The sequence below is a fragment of the Nicotiana tabacum genome, chromosome 4 (genome assembly GCF_000715075.1).
Source record: "Nicotiana tabacum cultivar K326 chromosome 4, ASM71507v2, whole genome shotgun sequence".
Lineage (NCBI taxonomy): Eukaryota > Viridiplantae > Streptophyta > Magnoliopsida > Solanales > Solanaceae > Nicotiana > Nicotiana tabacum.
The window spans coordinates 125,176,623-125,200,597 of NC_134083.1; the positions used below are offsets into that span (position 1 = coordinate 125,176,623).

The 23,975-nt window shown below is 39.9% G+C and overlaps 1 protein-coding gene across 1 annotated transcript; it reads left to right on the top strand.

Moving 5' to 3' along the window:
• The first annotated feature begins 10,131 nt into the window (after window positions 1-10,131).
• LOC107760614 (protein BEARSKIN2-like) lies at window positions 10,132-14,657 on the top strand. Its single transcript, XM_075251177.1, has 3 exons — window positions 10,132-10,627; window positions 11,516-11,793; window positions 13,883-14,657. Exons 1-3 carry the CDS (start codon window positions 10,465-10,467, stop codon window positions 14,486-14,488), a joined length of 1,047 nt encoding a protein of 348 aa, XP_075107278.1. The 5' UTR covers window positions 10,132-10,464; the 3' UTR covers window positions 14,489-14,657.
• Window positions 14,658-23,975: the final 9,318 nt, after the last annotated feature.

The following is a 23,975-nucleotide window of genomic DNA, read 5'->3' on the forward strand; positions in this document are numbered from 1 at the left end:
GGGCTTGAGTAAGAAAAATTAGGCAAAATCACTCTATGACCGAGAGGTATTTAGTGGGTAACTTAGAGTTGAGAGCTATAATACACCCCCGATCAATAAAATAAGTGTTAACGTATTTAACCTATTAGGCGAACACCTAGGTAAAGGTCACATCCCTAGGCTTTTTACCCATTTGGTTGGAAGTGAAATTTAGTTATTTTATTTACTCTCGTCAAGTCTATACCCTTAACACCCATATTCAACTCCCTATGGAAATAGACCCGGACTCTTGTTGGGTGCTATTCTTCCGACAACCATTTCCACTTACTATTGAGTGCGGATTGGACATGGATCAATAACCTACTTTGATCTTCAGCCATGATGTGTCACTACAACAAAGAGAAAATCAATCAAAGGATCAGAAAACTTTGGAATAATTACGCAATTGCTTGGGCCCCATAGTGGGCACAAACTATTTAATCTAAAATATGTTTAATAGGCTGAGCAAAATAACTTATATTTTTAGGCCACAACCAATTAAACCAAAATAGCTAAACCCGTGTTGATACGAATATGATGAAATTAACGTAATAAAATTAACAAGCTAAATAGTTAAGCAAAATAGATAATGAATAAGAGAAAGAGATTCTTAGTGATCCAAGCCTTGAATTGCTAGAAAAATGAGTGAAAGTACAAGAGGGTGGGGTGAATTGTAGCCAAATCAATAACTTAGTTGACTTAAAAAAGAATCAGTCGACTAAACTTTTCCAGCAGGTTTGATTTGCATCAAAAGTCAGTTGCGTAGAATTAAAAGGTAAAGACATAGGAATTTTATAAGGGTTAAGTACCGGTGTGGTACCTACATCCAGTTTTCTTGGGTCACAAGGGTTCTCTTAGATCTTCAATAATTCGTTACAACAGTAGTGGTTTTGGATCGTTCACCACCAACGAGTTTCAGCAACAGTGTTTTTCTAAACTTGACGCAACTCTTGTTTTGTTTTCTAACTCTTCCTATGTTTTGTGACAGTTGTAAAATCAAAACTACAGTGTTTGTAGTAAGAACTAGAAAGGTATAGAAATAGTGGTAAATTGTGTGGCTTTTGCTTCTGACTTTCAGTCTTCTTATATAAGAGTCTTGAGATCTTGCAATCTTCTTTTTGAGCTAGCCGTTGCAGATTGACCATTGATTGAGGCAAGAATATTCTAAGAGTTTTGACCCAAGGGTTGCCTCTAAATCCCGCTCAAGAGATGGGTTGGATTCAATGATTTCCTTCCTTTCCGCATTCCTGATTAAGGGAGTGATTTGCGACTTGGCTTGATTGATCAATCCCCAGAATCTTCCTATTTCTTTTACCAAACTTATCCTTGAATTACGAATTGGCTTCCCATAGCGGCTGCACTTGATCTTGTTTCCTTTTTGATAGCCTTGACATCTTGATTTCCTTTGGCTCCCTCTAATTTAGAATTGTCATCCTGATTTCCTGCAATCAAAAAGATTATATTAGATTTTCTATTGTCATCATTGAAACTTAGGTGTAACAATCTTCCTCTTTTTGTTGATGGCAATCGAAAAGAGTAAACAAAGCACATTTTCCTTTTATGTGAGGGCTCTCCCTGATTCTATGCACACACTTGAATTTTGATGCCACATGCCACTGCTGCTCCCCCTGAGTTGTTGCTCTATTCTACTTTACTCTAATATTTTCCCCCGTTGACATCAATTAAAAACAAAGAAGAAAGTGCAGGTAGAAAGTAATATGTAATATAGCAGATAATCAACATAGCAGTTAGGGTAGAAGATATTATGCCTTCAGTGGAGGCACATAGTGATGTTTATAATAGACCAAGGCAAAATCAAACAAAAAAAAATAGTACCAAACGAAATTGTTTTAAACACACACACATCGACCTTAGTTCCTCCCCAGAAAGTATTTCAGGGTATTGATCACTTTGGTGCAAAAAGTGTCATAGAAGGTTTCAACTTCTTTGGTGATTTTGTCCATCTTCTCTGTCATGGAGTTGAATGCCCTGATTCCTTGCCTTTTTGTGGCTCCCATGTCCATCATAAGCTTAGCCACATTTGTACCTATTTATTTAGTTATCTCCCTGATCTTGTCCACATGTTCTTTCATGGCAATGAGCATGGTTTTTACCCCCATCTAGTCCTTACTGAATTTGTTGTAAGTTGTTGGTAGCAGTCGACTGAGGCTCCGGTGGTTCAGTGGTTGGCTCAACCTGTATTGGAGTGCTTCCAATCTTGGCACGTCTAACACATCCATCTTCACTTAAAGTGTAGCCCATCATAGCAAAGGTTGTCTTATCATAGGTGCTTGAGATATAGTTAAGAGAGAAAGGTGCTAGATCAACCTTCATTACTTCAAGAATATGTGAGATAAGCAAACCATACACAAATCAGTCAAGCCTTTTGTTGTTCACAAGGCAGTATAGGACAAAAATATCCCTAGTGGTTAAAGTGCTGAAAGACCTAGTCCAAGGAAGAAGAGTAGTAGCAATCATGTGAGCTAACACACGATGTTCAAACTTAAGACTTTTAGGCCCAATGTCAGGGGGTTTTCAAACAGAAAAGTTTTTGCTTCATCTAAGGACACTTAAAAATCTTTTGGCCAGGAGTTTTGAACAAGGACATCATACCCATGAAACTTAGCAGAAACAATCTTCTCAAATTGATAAGCATCAAGAACAATACGAGTACCTAGGACTATTGACTCCAACTCATCTTTGTCATTTACAAACAAATTTGTATAGAACATTCTCACAAGTTCTTCATACACAGAATTTCCAATAGTATCAAACAGAGGAGAAAGGCATTGAAAATCAAAAATTGAAACCACATCACAATGAATATCTTTCATAAGAGAGAGACTTACAGCACCCATAAGCTATAGATTTTGACTTATAAGATTCAAACCTCGATTTCTCAGTTGGACCGTACAAGTTCAATTTATCCTCTGGCCCAAAATCAGTGCTTTCCACTTTCCCTTTCTTGCATGTAGGTTATTTAGGGGTTTGATCCATGGGTCTCTTCCTAGCTTTTTTCTGGCTTAGAATTTAATCTTATGACGAGTCACTACTCTCATTATCAGTTATGAGGGGGTCTGAGTCAAGGGATGACTTAAGGTCGACGGTTTCTTCAGGGTTTTGGGATTTTTGGAACTGTCTGCTTCATCTTGTGGCAGTAGAGAATGAGAGGTTTCGCTTAGATATGGTAGTGGAGTTTGGTGAAAAGTGATGAAGAATAGGAAAAGAGGGGATACTTATTTAGGCGCTTGGAAGATTGAAGGGTTGCATCGGTTAGAGGAAGGGTTAGGTTCAGACTTAAGTGACACTTCTGAGGAGTTGCTTCGGCGGCACCAATGGAAGGTAATAATAGCACTCACATCAAATTAATGAAACCCATCAATTAAGTAAACTCAAAAAGGAAGTAAAATCTTTTGCAAATATACAAAAGAATTTTATGCAATAGGCAGAATACCAATCTTACTATGCAGTAGACAAAAATGTTCTTCCAAAAGAGATTTTGTAAAAATATCAGCAAGTTGAGACTCGGTACTAATAAATTCTAACATTATATCACCTTTAGCAACATGATCACGAATAAAATGATGCTTAATTTCTATATGCTTTGCCCTGGAATGATGCACATAATTTTTTGATAGATATATAGCACTCGTGTTATCACAAAAAATAGGAGTAGAAGTAAGATTTAGATCATAATCAAGAAGTTGATGCATAATCTAGAGAATTTGAGTGCAACAGCTTCCAACAGGTAAATACTCTGCTTTAGTAGCTGACAAGGCAACACAATTTTGTTTCTTGCTATGCCAGGAAATTAGTGCATTTCCTAGTAGTTGGCAAGTTCCACTAGTGCTTTTCCTGTTAGTCCAATCACCTGCAAAATCTGCATCTGAAAAGCCTTTTAGGTTAAAATTATTAGAGTGGGAATACCATAAACCTAATTTAGTGGTCCCAATGAGGTATCTAATGATACGTTTAACTGCAGTCAAATGAGATTCCTTTGGAGACGACTGAAATCTGACACACTTACAAACACTGAACATTATATCTGGTCGACTAGCCGTGAGATATAGTAGGGATCCAATCATTCCCCTATACATAGTTGCATCGACACTTTTCCTGTTTTTGTCTTTTTTAAGAGTTATTGACGGAATCATTAGAGTTCCACTGGGTTTCGCATTCTCCATTCCAAACATTTTTATGAGCTCCTTGGTGTACTTGGTTTGGCTAATGAAGATTCCTTTGAAAGATTGCTTGATTTTTAATCCAAGAAAGAAAGTCAGCTCTCCCATCATGCTCTCTACTTTTATAATATGAACTCACATAATACAGAGTTAAAACTTCCAAAAATAATATCATCTACATAAATTTGAGTAATAAGATTACCTGAATTGGAGCACTTAATAAATAGAGTTGTATCAATATTACCTCGCTTGAAGCAATAATTTAATAGAAAATATCTTCGTCTTTCAGACCAGGCTGGGAGGGGGGGGACTTGTTTGAGTCCGAATAAGGCTTTTGACAACTTGATGACATGATTTGGGAGACTGTTCTTTACAAACCCAAGAGGTTGTTTCACACACACTTCTTCAGAAATATATCCATTTAAAAGGTGCTTTTTACATCCATTTGAAATAGTCTGAACCCTTTATGAGAAGCAAAGGCAAGTAGTATTTGAATGGATTATAATCTTGCCACAGGAGTAAAGGTTTCATCGTAGTCGATTCCTTCTTGCTGTGAGTAACCTTGGGTGACTAGCCTTGCTTTGTTGCGAACTACTTGACCAGATTCATTCAGCTTATTTCTGAAAACCCATTTAGTTCCTATGGTAGATGCATCAAAAGGTTTTGGAACTAAGTTCCACACTTTATTCCTTTCAAATTGACCAAGTTCATCTATCATGGCTTTGACCCAGTAGTTATCTTTGAGAGCTTCATCAACCTTTTTTTGGCTCAAGTTGTGATATTAAGGCCACATGAGAGTTGAGCTTTTGAGATCTTCTGGTGGTAATATCTTCATGTAGATTTCCAATGATGAACTTATGGGGATATCCAGGTTCACTTTTCCATTCATTTGGGATAGCTGAGACTAACTCCTTTTCCATGGGAGTTGAATGTTCAGCATAAGGTAGTTCCTAGTTTTCCATGTGGTTCTCAGTCGACTAATTTTGTTGATTAGTTACCTCATTATGACAGTCCTTTCCTGTAAGAGCAAACTTTGGGACAACGGAAATTTTCTCATCATCAGGAAGTTTTTCATTCCTTAAGCAAGGGTTAGTATTCACAAAAACAACATGAATGGATTCCTCAATAGATAAGGTTCTTTTATTAAACACTCTATATGCTCTACTTGAGGGAGAGTATCCAAGAAAAATACCTTCGTCACTTTTTGGATCAAACTTACTAAGGTTGTCCTTTCCATTGTTGTGGATGAAGCATTTGCAGCCAAATGGATGAAAGTAACTGACTTTGGGTCTTTTACCATTCCATAGCTCATATGGTGTCTTTTTGAGAAAAGGTCGAATCAGGCATCTGTTAATGATATGACATATGGTGCTTACAGCTTCTGCACAGAAGTAGTATGGAAGAGAGTTTTCCACAATCATGGTTCTTGCCATATCTTGCAAGGTTCTGTTTTTGTGTTCTACCACTCCATTTTGTTGAGGTGATCTTGGGGAAGAGAAGTTGTGAGAAATTCCTTGATCATTGCAGAAGTTTTCAAAGGCTCTACTTTCAAATTCTCCTCCATGGTCATTCCTTATGTCAGGGATGTAATATCCCTTTTCACACTGTACCTTCTTACAGAAGACTTCAAAATTCCTTAATGCTTCATCTTTATGACTCAGAAAAATAATCCAGGTGAATCGAGAAAAATCATCTACTATAACAAAAGTATATTTTTTACCACCAATGCTAGCATATCTAGTTGGACTAAAGAGGTCCATATACAAAAGTTGAAGAAGTTTTGTAGTAGAAACTGTGTTTTTGACTTTAAAGAAGCAACGAGTTTGCTTTCCTAATTGACATGCATCGCAAATTTTATCCTTAGAAAAATCTAGTTTTGGAAGTCCAATAACAAGATTGTGTTTGGAAAGTTTTTGAATAGTATACATGCTAGCATGACCAAGCTTTCTATGCCATACCCAGGGATCATCAATCATTAAAGCTAGACAAACTTGATTCCCTAGACTATTAGTATTACTAAGAGTATAGATATTTCTATCTCTGTTTCCAGATAGAATGATTTTATATGTTCGACTTCAATGAACCAACCATGTTTTTTGAAACGAACCTCATAGTCACTGTCTCATAGTTGACTGATGCTGAGTAGATTGTAACCAAGTTCAACTACTAAGTAGACCGCATCTACATCGCATGATGAGTTGATAGGGACTTTTCCTACTCCAAATATATTTCCTTTTGATTTATCTCCAAAAGTGACTGATCCACCATCGAGCTTAATGACAGATTTGAACTATTGTTTGTCACCTGTTATGTATCTGGAACACACGCTATCAAGATTCTATTTCCCTTTTCGATTCTTCTTGCGGTATTTTTGCAGAAACAAATTACTTATTTTTAGGTACCCAAGCCTTCTTAGGTCCTAGACGGTTAGTGTTCTGATTGTTAGCCTGGTTAGAGACCTTAGGTCGCCAAACCCATCTTTTGTTATTCTTAAACATGCAATGATTAGAAGTATGACCAGGTTTTTCGCAATAAAAATAAGATGGATTAATAAGACTTTCAGAAGTCTTTTCTCTACTATTTCTAAACCTGCAGTGGTTAGAATTGTGACCATCTTTGCCACAATGAATGCATGCAGAATGATATTTTGCCCTAAATGAGTTATTACGAGAAGTTGACTGGTTTGATTTGATGGAACTGTGACTTGTGGATTTTCTCAATCCATTCAGTTGAAGTTGAAGTTCATGAACTTCTTCTTGAAGCATGTCTTTTTTGATTTCACATACTTCTAGTTTCATGGCCCAGTCTTCTTTTCTCGTTGAATCTTTCAAAACTCATTTAGAACCTTCTCAATGTCTATAAAATCAATATCAATAAATTCTTGAAGTTCATTACATTTAGGACACATAGGTGAACGTACCTCATTTATTCTTTCATCTACCATGAGACCCAGCTCGCTTGAGTTTTCATCACTGTCATCAGTTATGTCCATGAAGCACATGTTGGTGATTTCCTCATGATCGGACTCTTCTTCATCACTCCATGCTCCAAATGACTTCTTCTTTTGGAAATTTCTGCTGAGTTTCTTTTTCAGTTCAGGGCATTCTGCTTGAATATGTTCGTGTTTTCCACATTCATAGCATCTTCCATCATTTTTGTCATTTTCATTTCCCATCTTTCCTTTTCTGAAATTTGGTTTACCTATTCTTTTATTTATGTTTCTCCTCATTATGCTTGTTACTACTTTGGAGAGCATAGCTATGTTTTCATCTTATTCTCCTCCTCCTCCTCCTTCTTCTTCTTCTTCTTCATTTTCTGATTCAGCCACAGTTGCTTTAAATGCAACTAATTTCCTTTTCACTTGATGAACTTGCCTATATAAGTGGGTTTTCTCAAAAGCAATTAGATCACCTCTAAGTTCATCATATGACATCTTGTCAAGGTCCTGACATTCAAGAGCAATAACTTTGGGTTGCCAAATGGTGGGTAGACTTCTTAGTATTTTTCTGACATGTTCTCCACTTCTGATTGGTCTACCAAAAGATTTCAAATCCCCGAGAATTTTTCTGAATCGAGAGAACAGTTCTTCGACTGATTCTCCATCTTTCATTTGAAATAATTCATAGTCACGCACCAGGAGATTTATTCTTGTTTCCTTCACTTTGTTGGTTCCTTCATATGTGACTTCTCACTTGTCCCACATTTATTTAGTAGTTTTATAGCTTGATATCTTTTCATACTCTTCACCGCTTATGGCGTTGTACAGGAGATTCTTAGTCTTGGCATTCTCTTGAATAACGGTTGCTTGTTCTTCAGTGTAATCATCTAAGTCAAGAGGATCAGATGATACTATGATCTCACCATCTTTATCTTTCCTTGGGAGAATTGGAAGATTTCCCTTTTTGATCACACGTCACACTTTAATGTCGTATGACATTGTATATGTTTCCATACCCACTTTCCAGTGTGAAAAGTACTGGCCATTAAAGTAGGGTGGTCTTACCTAAGAAGTTCCTTCTTGAAATAGTGCTCCAACGACTGTGTTCGACGTCATGATCTTTTCCTCGCTTGTTGTTAGGCAATACTTGTAAGTCCTAGCTCTGATACCAATTAAAAGTACAAGAGAGGGGGTAAATTGTAGCCAAATTAAAAACTTAGTCAGCTTAAAGAAGAATCAGTCGACTAAATTTTTCCAACATGTTTGATTTGCAGCGGAAGTAAGTTGCGTAGAATTAAAAGCTAAAGACACAAGAATTTTATACTAGTTTAGTACCGGTGTAGTACCTACATCCAGTTCTCTTGGGTCACAAGGGTTCTCTTAAATCTTCAATAATTTATTATAACATTAGTGATTTTGGATTGTTCACCACCAACGATTTTCAGCAATAGTGTTTGTCTAAACTTGATACAACTCTTATTTTGTTTTCTAACTCTTCCTATATCTTTTGTGACACTTGTAAACTCAAGAATACAATGTTTGTACTATGAACTAGAAAGGTATAGAAACAGTGGTAAGTTTCATAGCTTTTCCTTCTGACTTTCAGTCTTCTTATATGAGAGTCTTGAGATCTTGCAATCTTCTTTTTGAGCTAGCTATTGCAGATTGACCATTAATTGAGGCAGGAATATTCTAAGAGTTTTGACCCAAGGGTTGCCTCTGAATCCTGCTCAAGAGATGGGCTGGATTCAATGATTTTCATCCTTTCCGCATTCCTGATTAAGGGAGTTATTTGCGACTTGACTTGATTGATCAATCACCAGAATCTTACGATTTCTTTTACCAAACTTATCCTTGAATTACGAACTAGCTTACAATAATGGCTGGCTTGATCTTGTTTCATTTGCCTTGACATCTTGATTTCCTTTGGCTCCCTCTGATTTAGCATTGTCATTCTGATTTCCTGTAATCAAGTAGATTAGATTAGATTTGCACTATTGTTATCATTGAAACTTAGGTGCAACAATGAGCACAATAAATCTCCTATAGTTACAATATAATGCTTGTAGTACAAAATAAGTGTAAAATAGAATTTTCCTAATAGTGGGGTAATGGGGTAATTTATAGGATAACCTAATTGTAATTGCCCCTAATAATTCTTCCAATTGTATTGTAACCATCTATCGTGCTTTAATAGAGAGTCCTGGATATCTCAAAGTCTGTTGGTGCGTGGGATACATCTATCCGGTCACTAGTAATCCTAGTACGAGTTGCTCTGGAATGGCCTTGTCCGGTGCGAATAAAGCTAACCCCGGGATCAGCTCCTCGATCTTCAATATTTGATCTAGATGACTCCAGCTGACTAGGAAGTGCTTGCCACGTGTTGATTCCTATGTTGGCCGCGTGTATGGTATATATTTCACCAGTACAAGGATGTAATTAGTCAATTCGTCTTGTGGTTGATGTTGTTCTGCTAATTTTAAAGCCTTTTTATATATCGGGAGGTCTCTCGTATCTATGCTCATGAAAGAGTAATTTCTTTAATTTCTACTAAATTCTTAATATCTTTTTCTAAGTTTCTATTTGTTTTGTAGCACTAGCTACTAATTCAATTGTCTTTACTTTGAGAAAACTTTTAAAACTTATGATCTAAAATATATCATAAATACATTTTTATAGATATTAAATCATGTTATTAAGGGTAACAAATTAAATTGCTTCTAAATATATAAATGTATTATTTTTTTAGTCCAAATTAAAAAGGAAAGTACACTTCTATATATTGTATCCATTCAACCAAATTCAACAAGCAAAGAGAAAGGTAATTGCATGTATTTGTAATCCAGTCTAAAAGTACTTGAAAAGACGTGGGCATATTTCCTAGAGGTGATATTGAGATATCGTGGAAAGTGTATAAGAATGAACGTTTCTATTTTATATAGCGGGGGGGGGGGGAGGGGGAGGGGGAGGATAAAATCATCGTATGAAGAAAAGAGTGTGCATACTTCAATCTCTACATATGCGCGTCGAGAAGGCCAACCCAACGAGTAGGGGATAAAGCGTAGCAAATACTTGAGGTTCAGTCTCAATTCTACTAACTTGCAGTTTACGTTAGCTTTAAGCTTTGGCGCCGGCGTCGTGACCGGTCGTTAACTTTCTCCCCTCACAAGACCTCGTTGACAGTTGAGAGAAGCGCATATATAAGCTCATTTCAAGCAATATAAAGAAAGATGATCACATTTTCTAAGGAAAGATTTATTCTTGGAGTCAACTTATAAGGAAACGAGTTCTGAATCAAGAGATACTTTGAGGGAACAACGATCGATCATGGCTACATCTAGCGGCGGTGTTCCGCCGGGCTTCCGATTCCATCCGACGGACGAAGAGCTTCTTCATTACTACTTGAAGAAGAAAATTTCGTTTCAGAAGTTTGACATGGAAGTTATCAGAGAGGTCGACTTGAATAAGATTGAGCCCTGGGATTTGCAAGGTACAACTTTTCTATTTTATCATTTTAACCTACTAATACTTATAGTTTAAATTCTAGGACAACTTAGAAACGAATTAAGTGGTGATAGAAAGGAAAAGCGACTATGTTTCAAAAATAAAGTTAAGCCCTGGCTGAATAGTACAGGGCATAACGAACATGTCTGAGCTCAAATATAGTCTTGATACCTAGGGATTTTGATGCTCCAGTTCTTTTGAACGGATTAAGAATCGTTTTTGCATAGTCGTCACAAGATAATATTTTTACATTTCATTTTGGCTTCTTGTTTATTTTTCAGGATCAAAGGCATGAAAATCATATCTTATGCACACTTAGTTTATTGATCTCAAATTTGAGATCAAAGGTGGTTTTTTGGTGGAAATCTTCTTGAAGTCTTGAAAAATATTTTCAAATCATGTTTGTTTTATTTTCCAAAGAAGTTTTCGCAAAAGTTTTTGAAAAATATACGCGTAACTGTTTCTTGAAGAAATGATTTGATGTATTGTCCAAAGAACATTTCTATTTCCACTCATAACATACTTACAAGTCTACAGAAAACTATATCTATTCAAACAAGCCTTTTCGTGCATAAATTTTTATTTTCGACAAAACAAAATTAAAATACCTTTTCTAAAAGTTGTCCAAATTGTCTAGTAAACTCAAAATGTTTTTAAACTTTCAAATTTCAGTTTGTGTCCATGCAAATTACTATCGTAAGATATAAAGTTAGTATTAACTCGTCTGCTCCCTGAGGCGCCAATCTTTTCTCTAATCTAGCCGAGCTCGCAAGGATTCAGGAAATATTCTTATACATAGTTCCCTAGTTAGGAAGAAAAGAATCTTCATAGAGGTATCTTGTAAATTAGTTACTCATGCAATATTGATGTGCAGAGAAGTGCAAGATTGGATCAACTCCACAGAATGAGTGGTATTTTTTCAGCCACAAGGACAGAAAATATCCGACAGGATCAAGGACAAACCGAGCAACAAATGCAGGGTTTTGGAAGGCCACAGGGAGGGACAAATGCATAAGGAACAGCTTCAAGAAGATAGGTATGAGGAAAACCCTAGTTTTCTACAGAGGAAGAGCTCCCCATGGCCAAAAGACTGACTGGATCATGCATGAGTACAGGCTTGAAGATGCTGATGACCCTCAAGGAAATCAAAGTGTAAGTCGCTTTCCCTTTTTGATTCCCCCCCCCCCCCCCCCCCAACCCAATAAAATACCTAATTATAACTTGGCTAGCGTAATGATATACTTAAAACAAGAGTTTCAAAAGTGTTCTTTAGCTTTCTTAAGCTCCGTACAAGTTAAACTACAACACAAAATTGAAATGAAGGACCATAACTAAGTATATATATTAGTATGTCCTCTCTACCAATTTAAATTTTAAATGATATGATCACATACTTCTATCTTCTAACATAGTTAGAAATTTTAGTTTCAACTCTCACCAAGCCACCGCTCATTGGCAACAAAAAAAACAAAAATAGATTGCGAGCTTAGTCAATTAAAAAGAATCAGATCCGCACTAAAAAGTGTGTCCTCTCTTTGATACTTGTAAATAAGATTATACTAAAACCTCTTCTTAAAGACATTTAAGATGGACTAGGAGAGGGGCAGATGGGCCCGGAAGCGGAGGATGGGAATAGCGCCTTCACATCCTTACCCCTAATTTTTGTTTTTAATAGGTAACAAATAAAAATACAGAAATCTAGAGTACTGGTCAAAGCGTGGGAATCATCTAACGAATTTAAGTCCGGGGGTATGTCAATAAGTCAACTGCATGCATACAATTTTGGAAGCTACATTAGCTGCTCCCTCCCTTCCTCAACAAGTGACTTTTTAGCCTTTGATACACCTTTTAAAAAAATATTAATTTTTAAAATAAAAAAATTTAACTAAATTACCCTTAACTAAAATTTGCATATTGTTAACTTGACACATTGGATATATACATAACGACAAATTTAAAAAATTAAATTTAATTCATTCTTGATTACATAAAAATGACATTTATTTCGGATCGAAATGAAAAGACTAAAAAGTCACGGGAGGGAGTAATAATTTTCTTTTCCTTTCCTTTTTCTTTTAGATAGTTAAAAAAGAGAAAAGCAATGATAACATCTGTCCAGTTGGGCATAATTGACCGTCAGGGGTAAAAACTTTACTGCGATTCAAACCTATAGTAATTCAAACTCAGTACTATATGCAGAGGCGGAATTAAAGTTTTAAGTTTTTGAGTTCGGAATTTTAATGATTTTAAGCTATTGAATTCTAAATAACTTATACTCTCTCCGTTTTAATTTATGTGAACTCATTTGATTGGACACGGTGTTTAAGAAAACATAGAAGACTTTTGAATTTGTGGAGTAAAATGAGACATATATATTTTGTGTGGCTATAAATCATTGCATAAAGGTAAATTGTTTCCAAATAAGGAAAAGAGTCATTCTTTTTGGCACGAACTAAAAAGAAAATAGGTTCACATAAATTGAAACGGAGGAAGTATATATTCAATGAATTTCCTAAGATAAATTCAATGTTCGAACCAAAACTATTGGGTTAGGTCGAAGCCACTCGGGACACTCTAGCTCCGCCCCCGACTATATAAAGATTGAATTGTAACTTTTGTCCCAAAATAGGAAACTAGATTACTTGTAAAAGCCTGGGGTATTCGTCCAATGTAATTGGAATATTTGAAGTCTAACATGTAAATTGCATGCACGCATGTTTAAAAGTCAAAACGATTAAAGTCAGGATCGAAGCTAAGTTGGGTTAAGGGTGGTCAATTTTCGGCGAAAAATTACATAGCATATAGTATAAGTAAAATATTAGGTTTTAGAGATATAAAACATATATTGAACACTATTTGTAAAGGAATTTTTTCTTTTTTTTCAAGTTTGAGTTTCTGACTTCGTCACTAATTAAAATATCTTATCTTCTTATCACAGGGTTAACAGGCAAATAGAAAAGATAACTGGAAAAAACAAAAGCTAATTAACGAGATCCAAACTCGTAATAAAGTCTTGATTTTCAGGGATATCCGATATTCTTTCCTGCTTTCTATACTCCAGAGAATTGATTCATACACATATATTGCACTTTCTATACTCTAGAGAATTGATTGATACACATATATGTTCCTCCCTACCAATTTATGTGATATTCTTTCTTTTTCAGTCAATCAAAATATGAATGACAACTTTCTATATATAGTAAGAATTTAAGTTTGTTTCTTGTAAACGCACATGCAGGATGATGGCTGGGTGATTTGTAGAGTTTTCATGAAGAAACATTTATTCAAAGTTGGAAACGAAGGGAGCGGCGCAGCCTCATCAGATCAACTGAACAGCACATCAAGCCACCAATCTCGCGCCTTCAACAGCCAATATCTACTGCAACAACAACAACAACAGCAGCAGGGCGGCCATAGCCTAAACTATTCCCACATCCCCTTAGCTTTGCCACAATATAATTCTCACCTCCAACTTCAACCTCAAAACATCATTCCTAACAAGCCATTGGGCTACCATGACTTCTCAGCTCTCCCAACTTCTGATCATCAAGCGCCCCTTATGGTGAAGCAATTAATGTCGAGCGCCGACAGCGCCTGCAGCGACCAGAACCTCCCTTATAACCAGCAGGAAGTTGGAAGTAGTTGTAATCATCATCAGAATTTGAATGAATGGGGAATGATTGCCAGTTCCCACGGCCAGCTCGGACACGGACACGGACAGGAGGATGATAATTCAGCCAAAACTGCAGGGGTCAGGTTTGATGATGCAAATGCATCCTCCGTGAATCAAATCAATCAGCTTTCCCTGCGCGGGGAGATGGATTTCTGGGGTTACACTAAATAACAACGCTATATTTCTATCTGGATTCTTAAATGTAAAAGTAGATCTAGTTACTATACTAATATTATTTGCTCGCTCTACCCGTTATTTACATGATTAAAAAAACGGGTAAGTGATAGTCCCAACATTATTTGCATTATAATATGTTACTATCAATATTCTTGAATGTCCACAATTTACTCTACGTGAATTATCAATTTCAAAAATGATTGATATGGTCACGTATTTGTTCCCGCACTATTTGATTTAGGAGAAAAAAAATTGAATTTTCTCCCCAATTCAAGTTTTTGTACCGGATATAGAAAAACTGAACTCCTTTGTAAAAATTTCATAGGGTACCCTATTCGGTCACGCTGTTTTAACTTATACTCACTTTTTAAAAAACTTTTAACTTGTACCCAAATTAGGAGAAATTGTGGGACCCATAAAAGAAATAAAGAAAATGATTGAAAAAGTTACGGAAAGAGAGTGGGCAGCTAGAAAGCCAAGTGTCAAGTGCTTGAGAATCTTTGGGAGCATAGCCTATGCTCATGTGCCACATCAAGGGAGAGGAAAACTTGACGATCGAAGTGCCAAGCATGTGTTTGTTAGCTATGATACGAGTTCAAAAGGCTACAAGCTATACAACCCAAGTAGCGGCAAGATGACGGTGAGTCGTGATGTTGAATTTGATGAAGAATTGGCATGGAATTGGGAAGCTCAAGAAGAAACTTCATATGATTTTCTTCCAAACTTGGATGATGAAGAAGAACTAGAGACCGTAGAACCTGTGCAAGATGCAACTCCACCTCCTTCTCCAACCAATGTTGCATCTCCTTCTTCTTAACAAAGTTTAAATGTAACGACCCGACCGGTCGTTTCGAGAGTTATAGCCCAGTTTTTCCCATTTCTATTTCCTTTTGTGCTTTTCAGCTATATTATGATATATTGGGTTAGTTGGTTCGGGTCCGGAGTAGTTTCGGAGTGAATTGAGATACTTAGTCTCTTATTTAGAACCTTAAGTTGGAAAACTCAACTAGATGTTGACTTATGTATAAATGGTCTCGGGTTTGAATTCTAATGTTTCCATTAGCTTCGTTAAGTAATTTTAAACTTAGAAGCGTGTCCGAAATATGATTTGGAGGTCCGTAGTGGAATTAGGCTTGGATTGGCGAAAGTTGGAAACTTGGCGATTTCGATCGGCAGTGAAAATTTTGATATCGGGGTCGGAATGGATTTCCTAAAATTGGAGTAGGTTCCTGGTATCATTTGTGACGTGTGTGTAAAATTTGAGGTCATTCGGACGTAGTTTGGTAGGTTTCGGTGTCGTTTGCGGAATTTGGAAGTTTAGAAGTTCTTAGGCTTGAATTCGAGGGTAATTTATTATTTTGATGTTATTTTAAGTGATTCGAAGGCTCGACTAAGTTCGTATGGTGATATATGACTTGTTGGTATGTTTGGTTGAGGTCCCTTGGGGCTCCGGATGATTCCGGATGGCTAACGGGAGGTTTGGAATTTTGAAAGGCAGTTGAACTGCTGCTGCTGGTGTTTTTCCGCACCTGGGGAGCGGGAGCCGCAGGTGCGAGGTCACTGGTGCGCTTGGTGAGCCGCAGATGCGGATATAGAGGACCTGGGCTAGAACTGCAGGTGCACAAGATTGGTCGTATCTACGAGCCCGCAGATGCGAGTCTGAGTCACAGATGCGGAAGTGAGGAGGATTGGCAGTGGCCGCAGGTGCGAGGACTTTTCCGCACCTGCGAGGTGGCAGAAGCGGATAGGGAGCGCAGGTACGGAGAAGGGCACTTAAGTGATTTTCCGCAAATGCGGAGATTTGTGTGCAAAAGCGGTTTTGCAGGTGCGCATTTTGAGCCGCAGGTGCAAAAAACCTAGGCCGAACCTATAGATAGAAGACTTCGCGAATATTTTGTTCATTTCCACCATTTTCAAGTCGGACCTTGGAGCTTTTGGAGTGATTTTTGAAGGGGATTCAAGGGTTTTCACAGAGGTAAGTTGCTTGAGCTCTAATACTCCTAGCTATAGTGTTTTTCCGTTGTTTTCTCATCTAATTAGTGTGATTTAGGAGTGAAAATAGGGGTTAGGGCTTGGGATTTTGGAAAGAGTAATTTGAGGATTTGAGGGACCAAATGATATCGGATTTTGATAAATTTAGTATGGGTAGACTCGTGAGTGAATGGGCTTTCGAGTTTTGTGACTTTTATCAGATTTTGAGATGTGGGCCCGTGGGCCGAGTTTGAGTGAATTTCGGGATTTGCCCTATAAATTGGTATTTTTCTTATGGGATTAATTCCTTTAGCTCATATTGATCGTATTTTATTGCTCATGGCTAGATTCAGGTCATTTGGAGGCCAGTTCGAGAGGAAAGAGCATTTCGGAGTAGGAGTTCTACACTGTTGAGGTAAGTAACAGTTTTAAAACTGGTCTTAAGTGTATGAAACCCGGAGTTTGGTATAATGTGAATGTTTTGAGGTGGCACCCATGCTAGGTGACGGGCGTGTGGGTGTACGCCGTGAGGGATTGAGACTTGGTTCGTCCCAGGAGATTGTGAAGTCTAATAGCCTTTATTTGTGTTTATATGCATTCCTGTCTACTAGAACTTGACTGCCTTTCATGTTAGAAATCACGCTTAGGCTATATTCCTGCTCATGGTAGTTATATTCAGTCATAGTGATTCTTGTACATGTTTACCTCAGTCTCTGTTATTTTTCCGTATGATACTTTAACAATTTGATTTGGGTTGCTTTCCCTTTCTTCATTGAGAGCTATGAGACTAGAGAGGTTCATGACTGAGTAAGGCCGAGGGCCTGTTTGTAAGATATTATACTATAATACGTGAGTTGTCCATGCAGCACGTGAGTTATCCGTACGGATCGAGATACTTATACTATTGCACGTGAGTTGTCCGTGCAGATTATAGCACTTGGGCTGTAGGAGCCCCTCGTGAGTCTGAACACCTTCAGTGAGCGCAGGAACCTATTGAGCGTGTACATTGAGGGCTGAGAGTTGAGTGTCGAGTTGTTGAGGGTTTGAGTGACAGTGTCTGTGAGGTTTCATCTATTTCACTTTGTTGTTGCAATTAGCTGAAAATTGTCTAGCTGGAATTTGTAATTATACAAGTGATCTTTCACTTATGTTTACTCTTAACTGTGAAAATTATCAACTGAATTGTTCTGTATAGCTCGTCACTACTTCTCGATTCCTTATTTATTTTTGTTACTTGCTGAGTTGGTTGTACTCATACTACACCCTGCACTACATGTGCATATCCAGGTGTGTCTGAGCACGGAGATTGTTAAGTCCAGGCCTATTTGAGTTTCAGAGACTGCAAGGTAGCTTCCAACGTCCGCAGGACCTTGTTAGTCCTTCCACATTTATTTCCATTTTGTTCTGATATTTAGACAATGGCTGTAATAGTTTTAAATACTTAGACGCTCATGACTTGGTGACACCCCGATGTTTGAGGCTCGTTTTTCGCATTTTGTTCCAAATTTGAGTTCAACTTTGATTTTATGAAAATTTCTGATATGGAAAGCTTTACTTTACTTTTATATTTAGTTTGGAAGTATTTTTGGGAAGGTCGGCTTGCCTAGTACCACTGATAGGCTCCATCACGACACGTTATGTTTTGGGGTATAACAAGTTAGTATCAGAGCCTAGGTTACATAGGTCTCACGAGTCATGAGTGGGTTAGTAGAGTCTTGTGGATCGGTACGGTGACGTCTGTACTTATCTTCGAGAGGCTGTAAAACCCTTAGAAAAATTTCACATTCTTGGATTCTTATCGTGCGTATCTATTTATTCTGGTAATTAAACACATGTTGTTTCATTCTATCATAGATGGTGAGGACTCGTGCTACCGGTCAGGAGGGCCAGCCACCAGTACCACCAGCCAAGGCCGCGAGAGGCCGAGGTCGCGGTAGAGGCCGTGGTAGGGGCAGAGGTGCAACCCGTACAACAGTTGGGGAAGTACCTGCAGATCCACCAGTTTCCCCAGATCAGGACCAGATTCCAGTTGTTGATACACCAGCTCAGGCACCACCTGTGCCTATTGTGATTTCAGGCCTTCAAGAGGCCTTAACTCAGATTCTAACTGCGTGTACCAGTCTTGCTCAGGCGGTCTCTGTTCCGGCAGCCGCAGCCACTTCTCAGGCCGGGGGAGGTTCTTAGACTCCCGCTGCCCGCACACCAGAGCAGGTGGTACAGGGATTCCAGACACTAGAGGCACCACCAGCCCAGCCGGTTGTAGCTGCTCAGGATTATGTGGTTCCTGCTATGCCTGAGGATGATCAGCGTAAGTTGGAGAGGTTTCGGAGACTCCAGCCTCCACCTTTCAGTGGCACAGAGAGAGAGGATGCCCAGGACTTCTTGGACAGGTGTCAAAGGATACTCCGTACAGCTGGTATTCTGGAGACTTGTGGGGTCTCATTCACTACTTTTCAGTTTTATGGGGCTGCACTCAGATGGTGGGAGACTTACGAGAGGCGTAGGCCTGTTGGCACAGCACCCCTTATTTGGCAGCAGTTCTCCGTGGTCTTTTTGGAGAAGTTCGTGCCTCAGTCCTGCAGAGAGGAGCTGCGCAGATAGTTTGAGCAGCTTTGCCAGGGTGATATATCTGTGACGCAGTATGAGATGCGATTCTCGGAGTTGGCCCATCATGCTATCTGGTTGGTTCCCATAGACAGGGAGAGGATCATGAGGTTTATAGATGGTCTCAATTTTCAGCTACGGTTGCTTATGACCAGAGAGAGGATGTTTGGTGCTACCTTTGATGAGGTTGTCGACATTGCTCGGCAGATTGAGATGGTTCGTGGTCAGGAGAGGGTTTAGAGGGAGGCCAAGAGGCCTTGTGGTCAGGGTGGATTCAGCGGTTCTCCTTTTGGGGGTCAGTTCCAGCACGATAGAGGTCGTCATTTCAGACAGGCTCAGACATCTCGGCCATTTCACCATGGTGCATCATCTGGTCATGGTTCTCACAGTCATCAGCAGGGCCAGTCATCATTCAGTGCACTACCAGTGCAGAGTTCTCATCATGCCCCATCCGCTCAGATATCCCCGGGTAGTTCCTTTGGGCATCAGGAATAGCAGTTTCGTTACAGGAGGGGTTGTTTCGAGTGCGGATAGTTTTGTCACATTATGAGAGATTGCCCTAGGCTATTGGGTGGGACTCCAGAACGGAGTACCCGACCGATGGCACCAGCACCAGTTCCTCCACCACCCACCCAGCCAACCAAGGGTGGAGCTCAACCAACTAGGGGTGAAGCCCAGTCAGTTAGGGGTCGCCCGAGAGGGGGAGGCAAATCAGGGGGTGGTCAAGCCCATTTCTATGCCCTCCCTACTAGACCATATGATATTGCTTCAGATGCTATGATTACAGGTATTGTCTCAGTTTGTCACAGAGATGCCTTTGTATTATTTGACCCTGGTTCCACGTATTCATATGTTTCCTCGTATTTCGCCCATTTTCTGGATATGCCCCGTGAGTCTTTAGTTTTATCTGTTCATGTATCTACTCCTGTGGGCGATAATATTATTGTGGACCGCATATATTGGTCATGTGTAGTGACTATTGGGGGTCTGGAGACCCGAGTAGACCTTTTACTGCTCAGTATTGTTGACTTTAATGTGATATTTGGTATGGATTGGTTATCTCCATGTCATGTTGTTCTAGATTTTCACGCTAAGACTATAACGTTGGCGATGCCGGGATTTTCGAGGGTTGAGTGGAGCGGTTCTATAGATTATGTACCTAGTAGGGTGATTTCATATTTGAAGGCTTAGCATATGGTTGAGAAAGGTTTCCTATCTTACTTGGCTTTTGTGAGGGATGCTAGTGCAGAGACTCCTACCATTGATTCTGTTCCGGTGGTACGGTATTTTTCGGATGTATTTCCTGCAGACCTACCGGGCATGCCCCCTGACAGGGATATTAATTTCGGTATTGATTTGGTGCCGGGCACTCAACACATTTCTATTCCACCGTATCATATGGCACCGGCGGAGTTGAAGGAGTTGAAGGAATTACTTCAGGAACTCCTTGATAAGGGGTTTATTTGGCCTAGTATGTCACCTTGGGGTGCACCGGTTCTATTTGTAAAGAAGAAGGATGGTTTCATGAGGATGTGTATTGATTACAGGCAGTTGAACAAGGTCACAGTCAAGAACAAGTATCCATTGCCTCGTATTGATGATTTATTTGACCAGTTTCAGGGAGCGAGGGTGTTCTCCAAGAGTGATTTGAGGTCCGGTTATCACCAGCTGAAGATTCGGGATTCATATATTCTTAAGACAGCTTTCAGGACCCGTTATGACCATTATGAGTTCTTGGTGATGTCTTTTGGGCTTACCAATGCCCCAGCAACGTTCATGCATTTGATGAACAATGTATTCCAGCCCTATTTGGACTCATTCATTATTGTATTCATTGATGACATCCTGGTGTACTCTCGTAGCTAGAAGGAGCATGCTCAGCATTTAAGGGTTGTATTGCAGAGATTGAGGGAGGAGAAGCTTTATGCAAAGTTCTCCAAGTGTGAGTTTTGGCCCGGTTCAGTAGCATTCTTGGGGCACGTGGTGTCCAGTGAGGGTATTCAGGTGGATCCGAAGAAGATAGAGGCGGTGCAGAGTTGGCCTAGACCGTTCTCAGCCACAAAGATTAGGAGTTTTTTTGTTTTGGCGGGTTATTACCGTCGCTTTGTGGAGGGATTTTCATCTATTACATCTCCCTTGACCAAATTGACCCAAAAGGGTGCTCCATTCATGTGGTCGGATGAGTGTGAGGAGATCTTTCAGAAGCTTAAGACTGCTTTGACCACAACTCCAGCGTTAGTTCTGCCATCAGCTTCAGGTTCTTACATCGTGTATTGTGATTCCTCGAGGGTAGTATTGGATATGTTCTGATACAGGAGGGTAGGGTGATTTCCTATGCCTCGCGCCAGTTGAAGACCCATGAGAAGAACTATCATGTCCATGATCTTGAGTTAGCCGCCATTGTTCAAGCCTTGAAGATTTGGCATCATTATTTGTATGGGGTTCATTGTGAGATCTACACTGATCACCGGAGTTTGCAGCATCTGTTAAAGCAGAAGGATCTTAATTTGCGCCAGCGGAGATGGTTGGAGCTTCTCAAGGACTATGATATCACTATTTTGTACCATCCGGGGAAGGCCAACATGGTGGCTGATGCTTTGAGTCGCCGGGCGGAGAGTTTGGGGAGTTTAGCATATCTTCCAGCAGTAGAGAGACCCTTGGCATTTGATGTTTGGGCCTTAGCTAGCCAGCTTGTCAGATTGGATATTTCGGAGCCGAGTCGGGTATTGGCTTGTGTGGTCTCCAGGTCTTCTCTTTATGACCGTATCAGGGAGCGTCAGTATAATGACCCCCACCTGCTCGTTTTTCAGGACAGGGTTCAACGAGGTGATGCTAAAGATGTGACTATTGGTGATGACGGCGTATTGAGGATACAGAGTCGGAAATGTGTGCCTAATGTAGATGGGCTCCGGGAGTTGATTCTTGAAAAGGCCCATAGCTCGCGGTATTCCATCCATCCGGGTGCCGCGAAGATGTACCAGGATTTGAGGCAGCACTATTGGTGAAGGAGATGAAGAAGGATATAGTTGGGTTTGTGGCTCGGTATCTCAACTGTTAGCAGGTTAAGTATTAACATCAGAGACCGGGTGGCTTGCTTCAGAGGTTAGAGATCCCAGAGTGGAAGTGGGAGCGGATCACCATGGATTTCGTAGTTGGGCTCCCACGGACTTCGAGGAAGTTCGATGCTATTGGGTTATTGTGGATCGGTTGACCAAGTTCGCGCACTTCATTCCAGTTGGAACTACTTACTCTTCAGAGCGGTTGGCTGAGATTTACATCCGAGAGATTGTTCGCGTACATGGTGTCCAACTTTCCATCATTTCAGATAGGGGCACTCAGTTTACATCGCAGTTTTGGAGGGCCGTGCAGCGAGAGTTGGGTACTCAGGTTGAATTGAGCACAGTCTTTCACCCTCAGACGGACGGACAGTCTGAGCACACTATTCAGATATAGGAGGACATGTTGCGCGCTTGTGTCATTGACTTTGGGGGTTCATGGGACCAGTTCTTGCCGCTCGTGGAGTTTGCATATAACAACAGTTACCAGTCGAGTATTCAGATAGCTTCGTACGAGGCTTTATATGGGAGGAGGTGTAGATCTTCGATAGGATGGTTTGAGCCGGGTGAGGCTAGGCTCTTGGGTACAGACTTGATCTAGGATGCCTTAGATAAGGTGAAATTGATTCAAGAGCGGCTTCACATGGCGCAGTCTAGGCAGAAGAGCTACGCGGACAGGAAGGTCCGTGATGTGTCTTTTATGGTTGGGGAGAAGGTTTTGCTGAAGGTATCACCCATGAAGGGTGTTATGAGGTTTAGGAAGAGGGGCAAGTTGAGGCCCCGGTTCATTGGGCCTTTTGAGGTGCTTCAGAGGATAGGGGATGTGGCTTATAAGCTTGCCTTGCCACCCATCTTGTCGAGCGTGCATCCAGTGTTTCATGTTTTCATGCTTCGGAAGTATGTTAGCGATCCGTCCCATATTTTGGACTTCAGCACGGTTCAGTTGGAGGGTGATATGACTTATCCTGCAGAGACGGTGGCCATTTTGGATCGGCAGGTTCGGAAGCTGAGGTCAAAGGACATAGCTTCGATGAATGTGCAGTGGAGAGGTCAGCCTATGGAGGAGGCCACCTAGGAGACTGAGCGGGAGATGCGAAGCAGATATCCACACCTATTTGAGACCCCAAGTATGTTTCTAGACCCGTTCGAGGACGAACATTTGTTTAAGAGAGGGAGGATGTAACGACCTGGCCGGTCGTTTCGAGAGTTATAGCCCCGTTTTCCCCATTTCTGTTTCCTTTTGTGCTTTTCAGCTATATTATGATATTTCGGGTTAGTTGGTTTAGGTCCGGAGTGGTTTCGGAGTGAATTGAGACACTTAGTCTCTTATTTAGAACCTTAAGTTGGAAAAGTCAACTGGATGTTGACTTATGTGTAAACGGTCTCAGGTTTGAATTATGATGGTTCCATTAGCTTTGTTAGGAGATTTTGGACTTAGGAGGGCATTCGGAATGTGATTTGGAGTTCCGTAGTGGAATTAGGCTTGAATTGGAGAAAGTTCGACACTTGGCGATTTCGATCGGCAATGGAAAATTTGATATCGGGGTCGGAATGGATTTCTGGAAATTGGAGCAGGTTCGTGGTGTTATTTGTGACGTGTGTGTATAATTTGAGGTCATTCGGACGTGGTTTGGTAGGTTTCGCATTGTTTGCGGAATTTGAAAGTTTAGAAGTTCTTAGGCTTGAATCCGAGGGTAATTTGGTGTTCTGATGTTATTTTGAGTGATTCGAAGAGTCGACTAAGTTCGTATGATGAAATATGACTTGTTGGTATGTTTGGTTGAGATCCCAAGGGGCTCGGGTGATTCTGAATGGCTAACGGGAGTTTGGAATTTTGAAAGGCAGCTGAA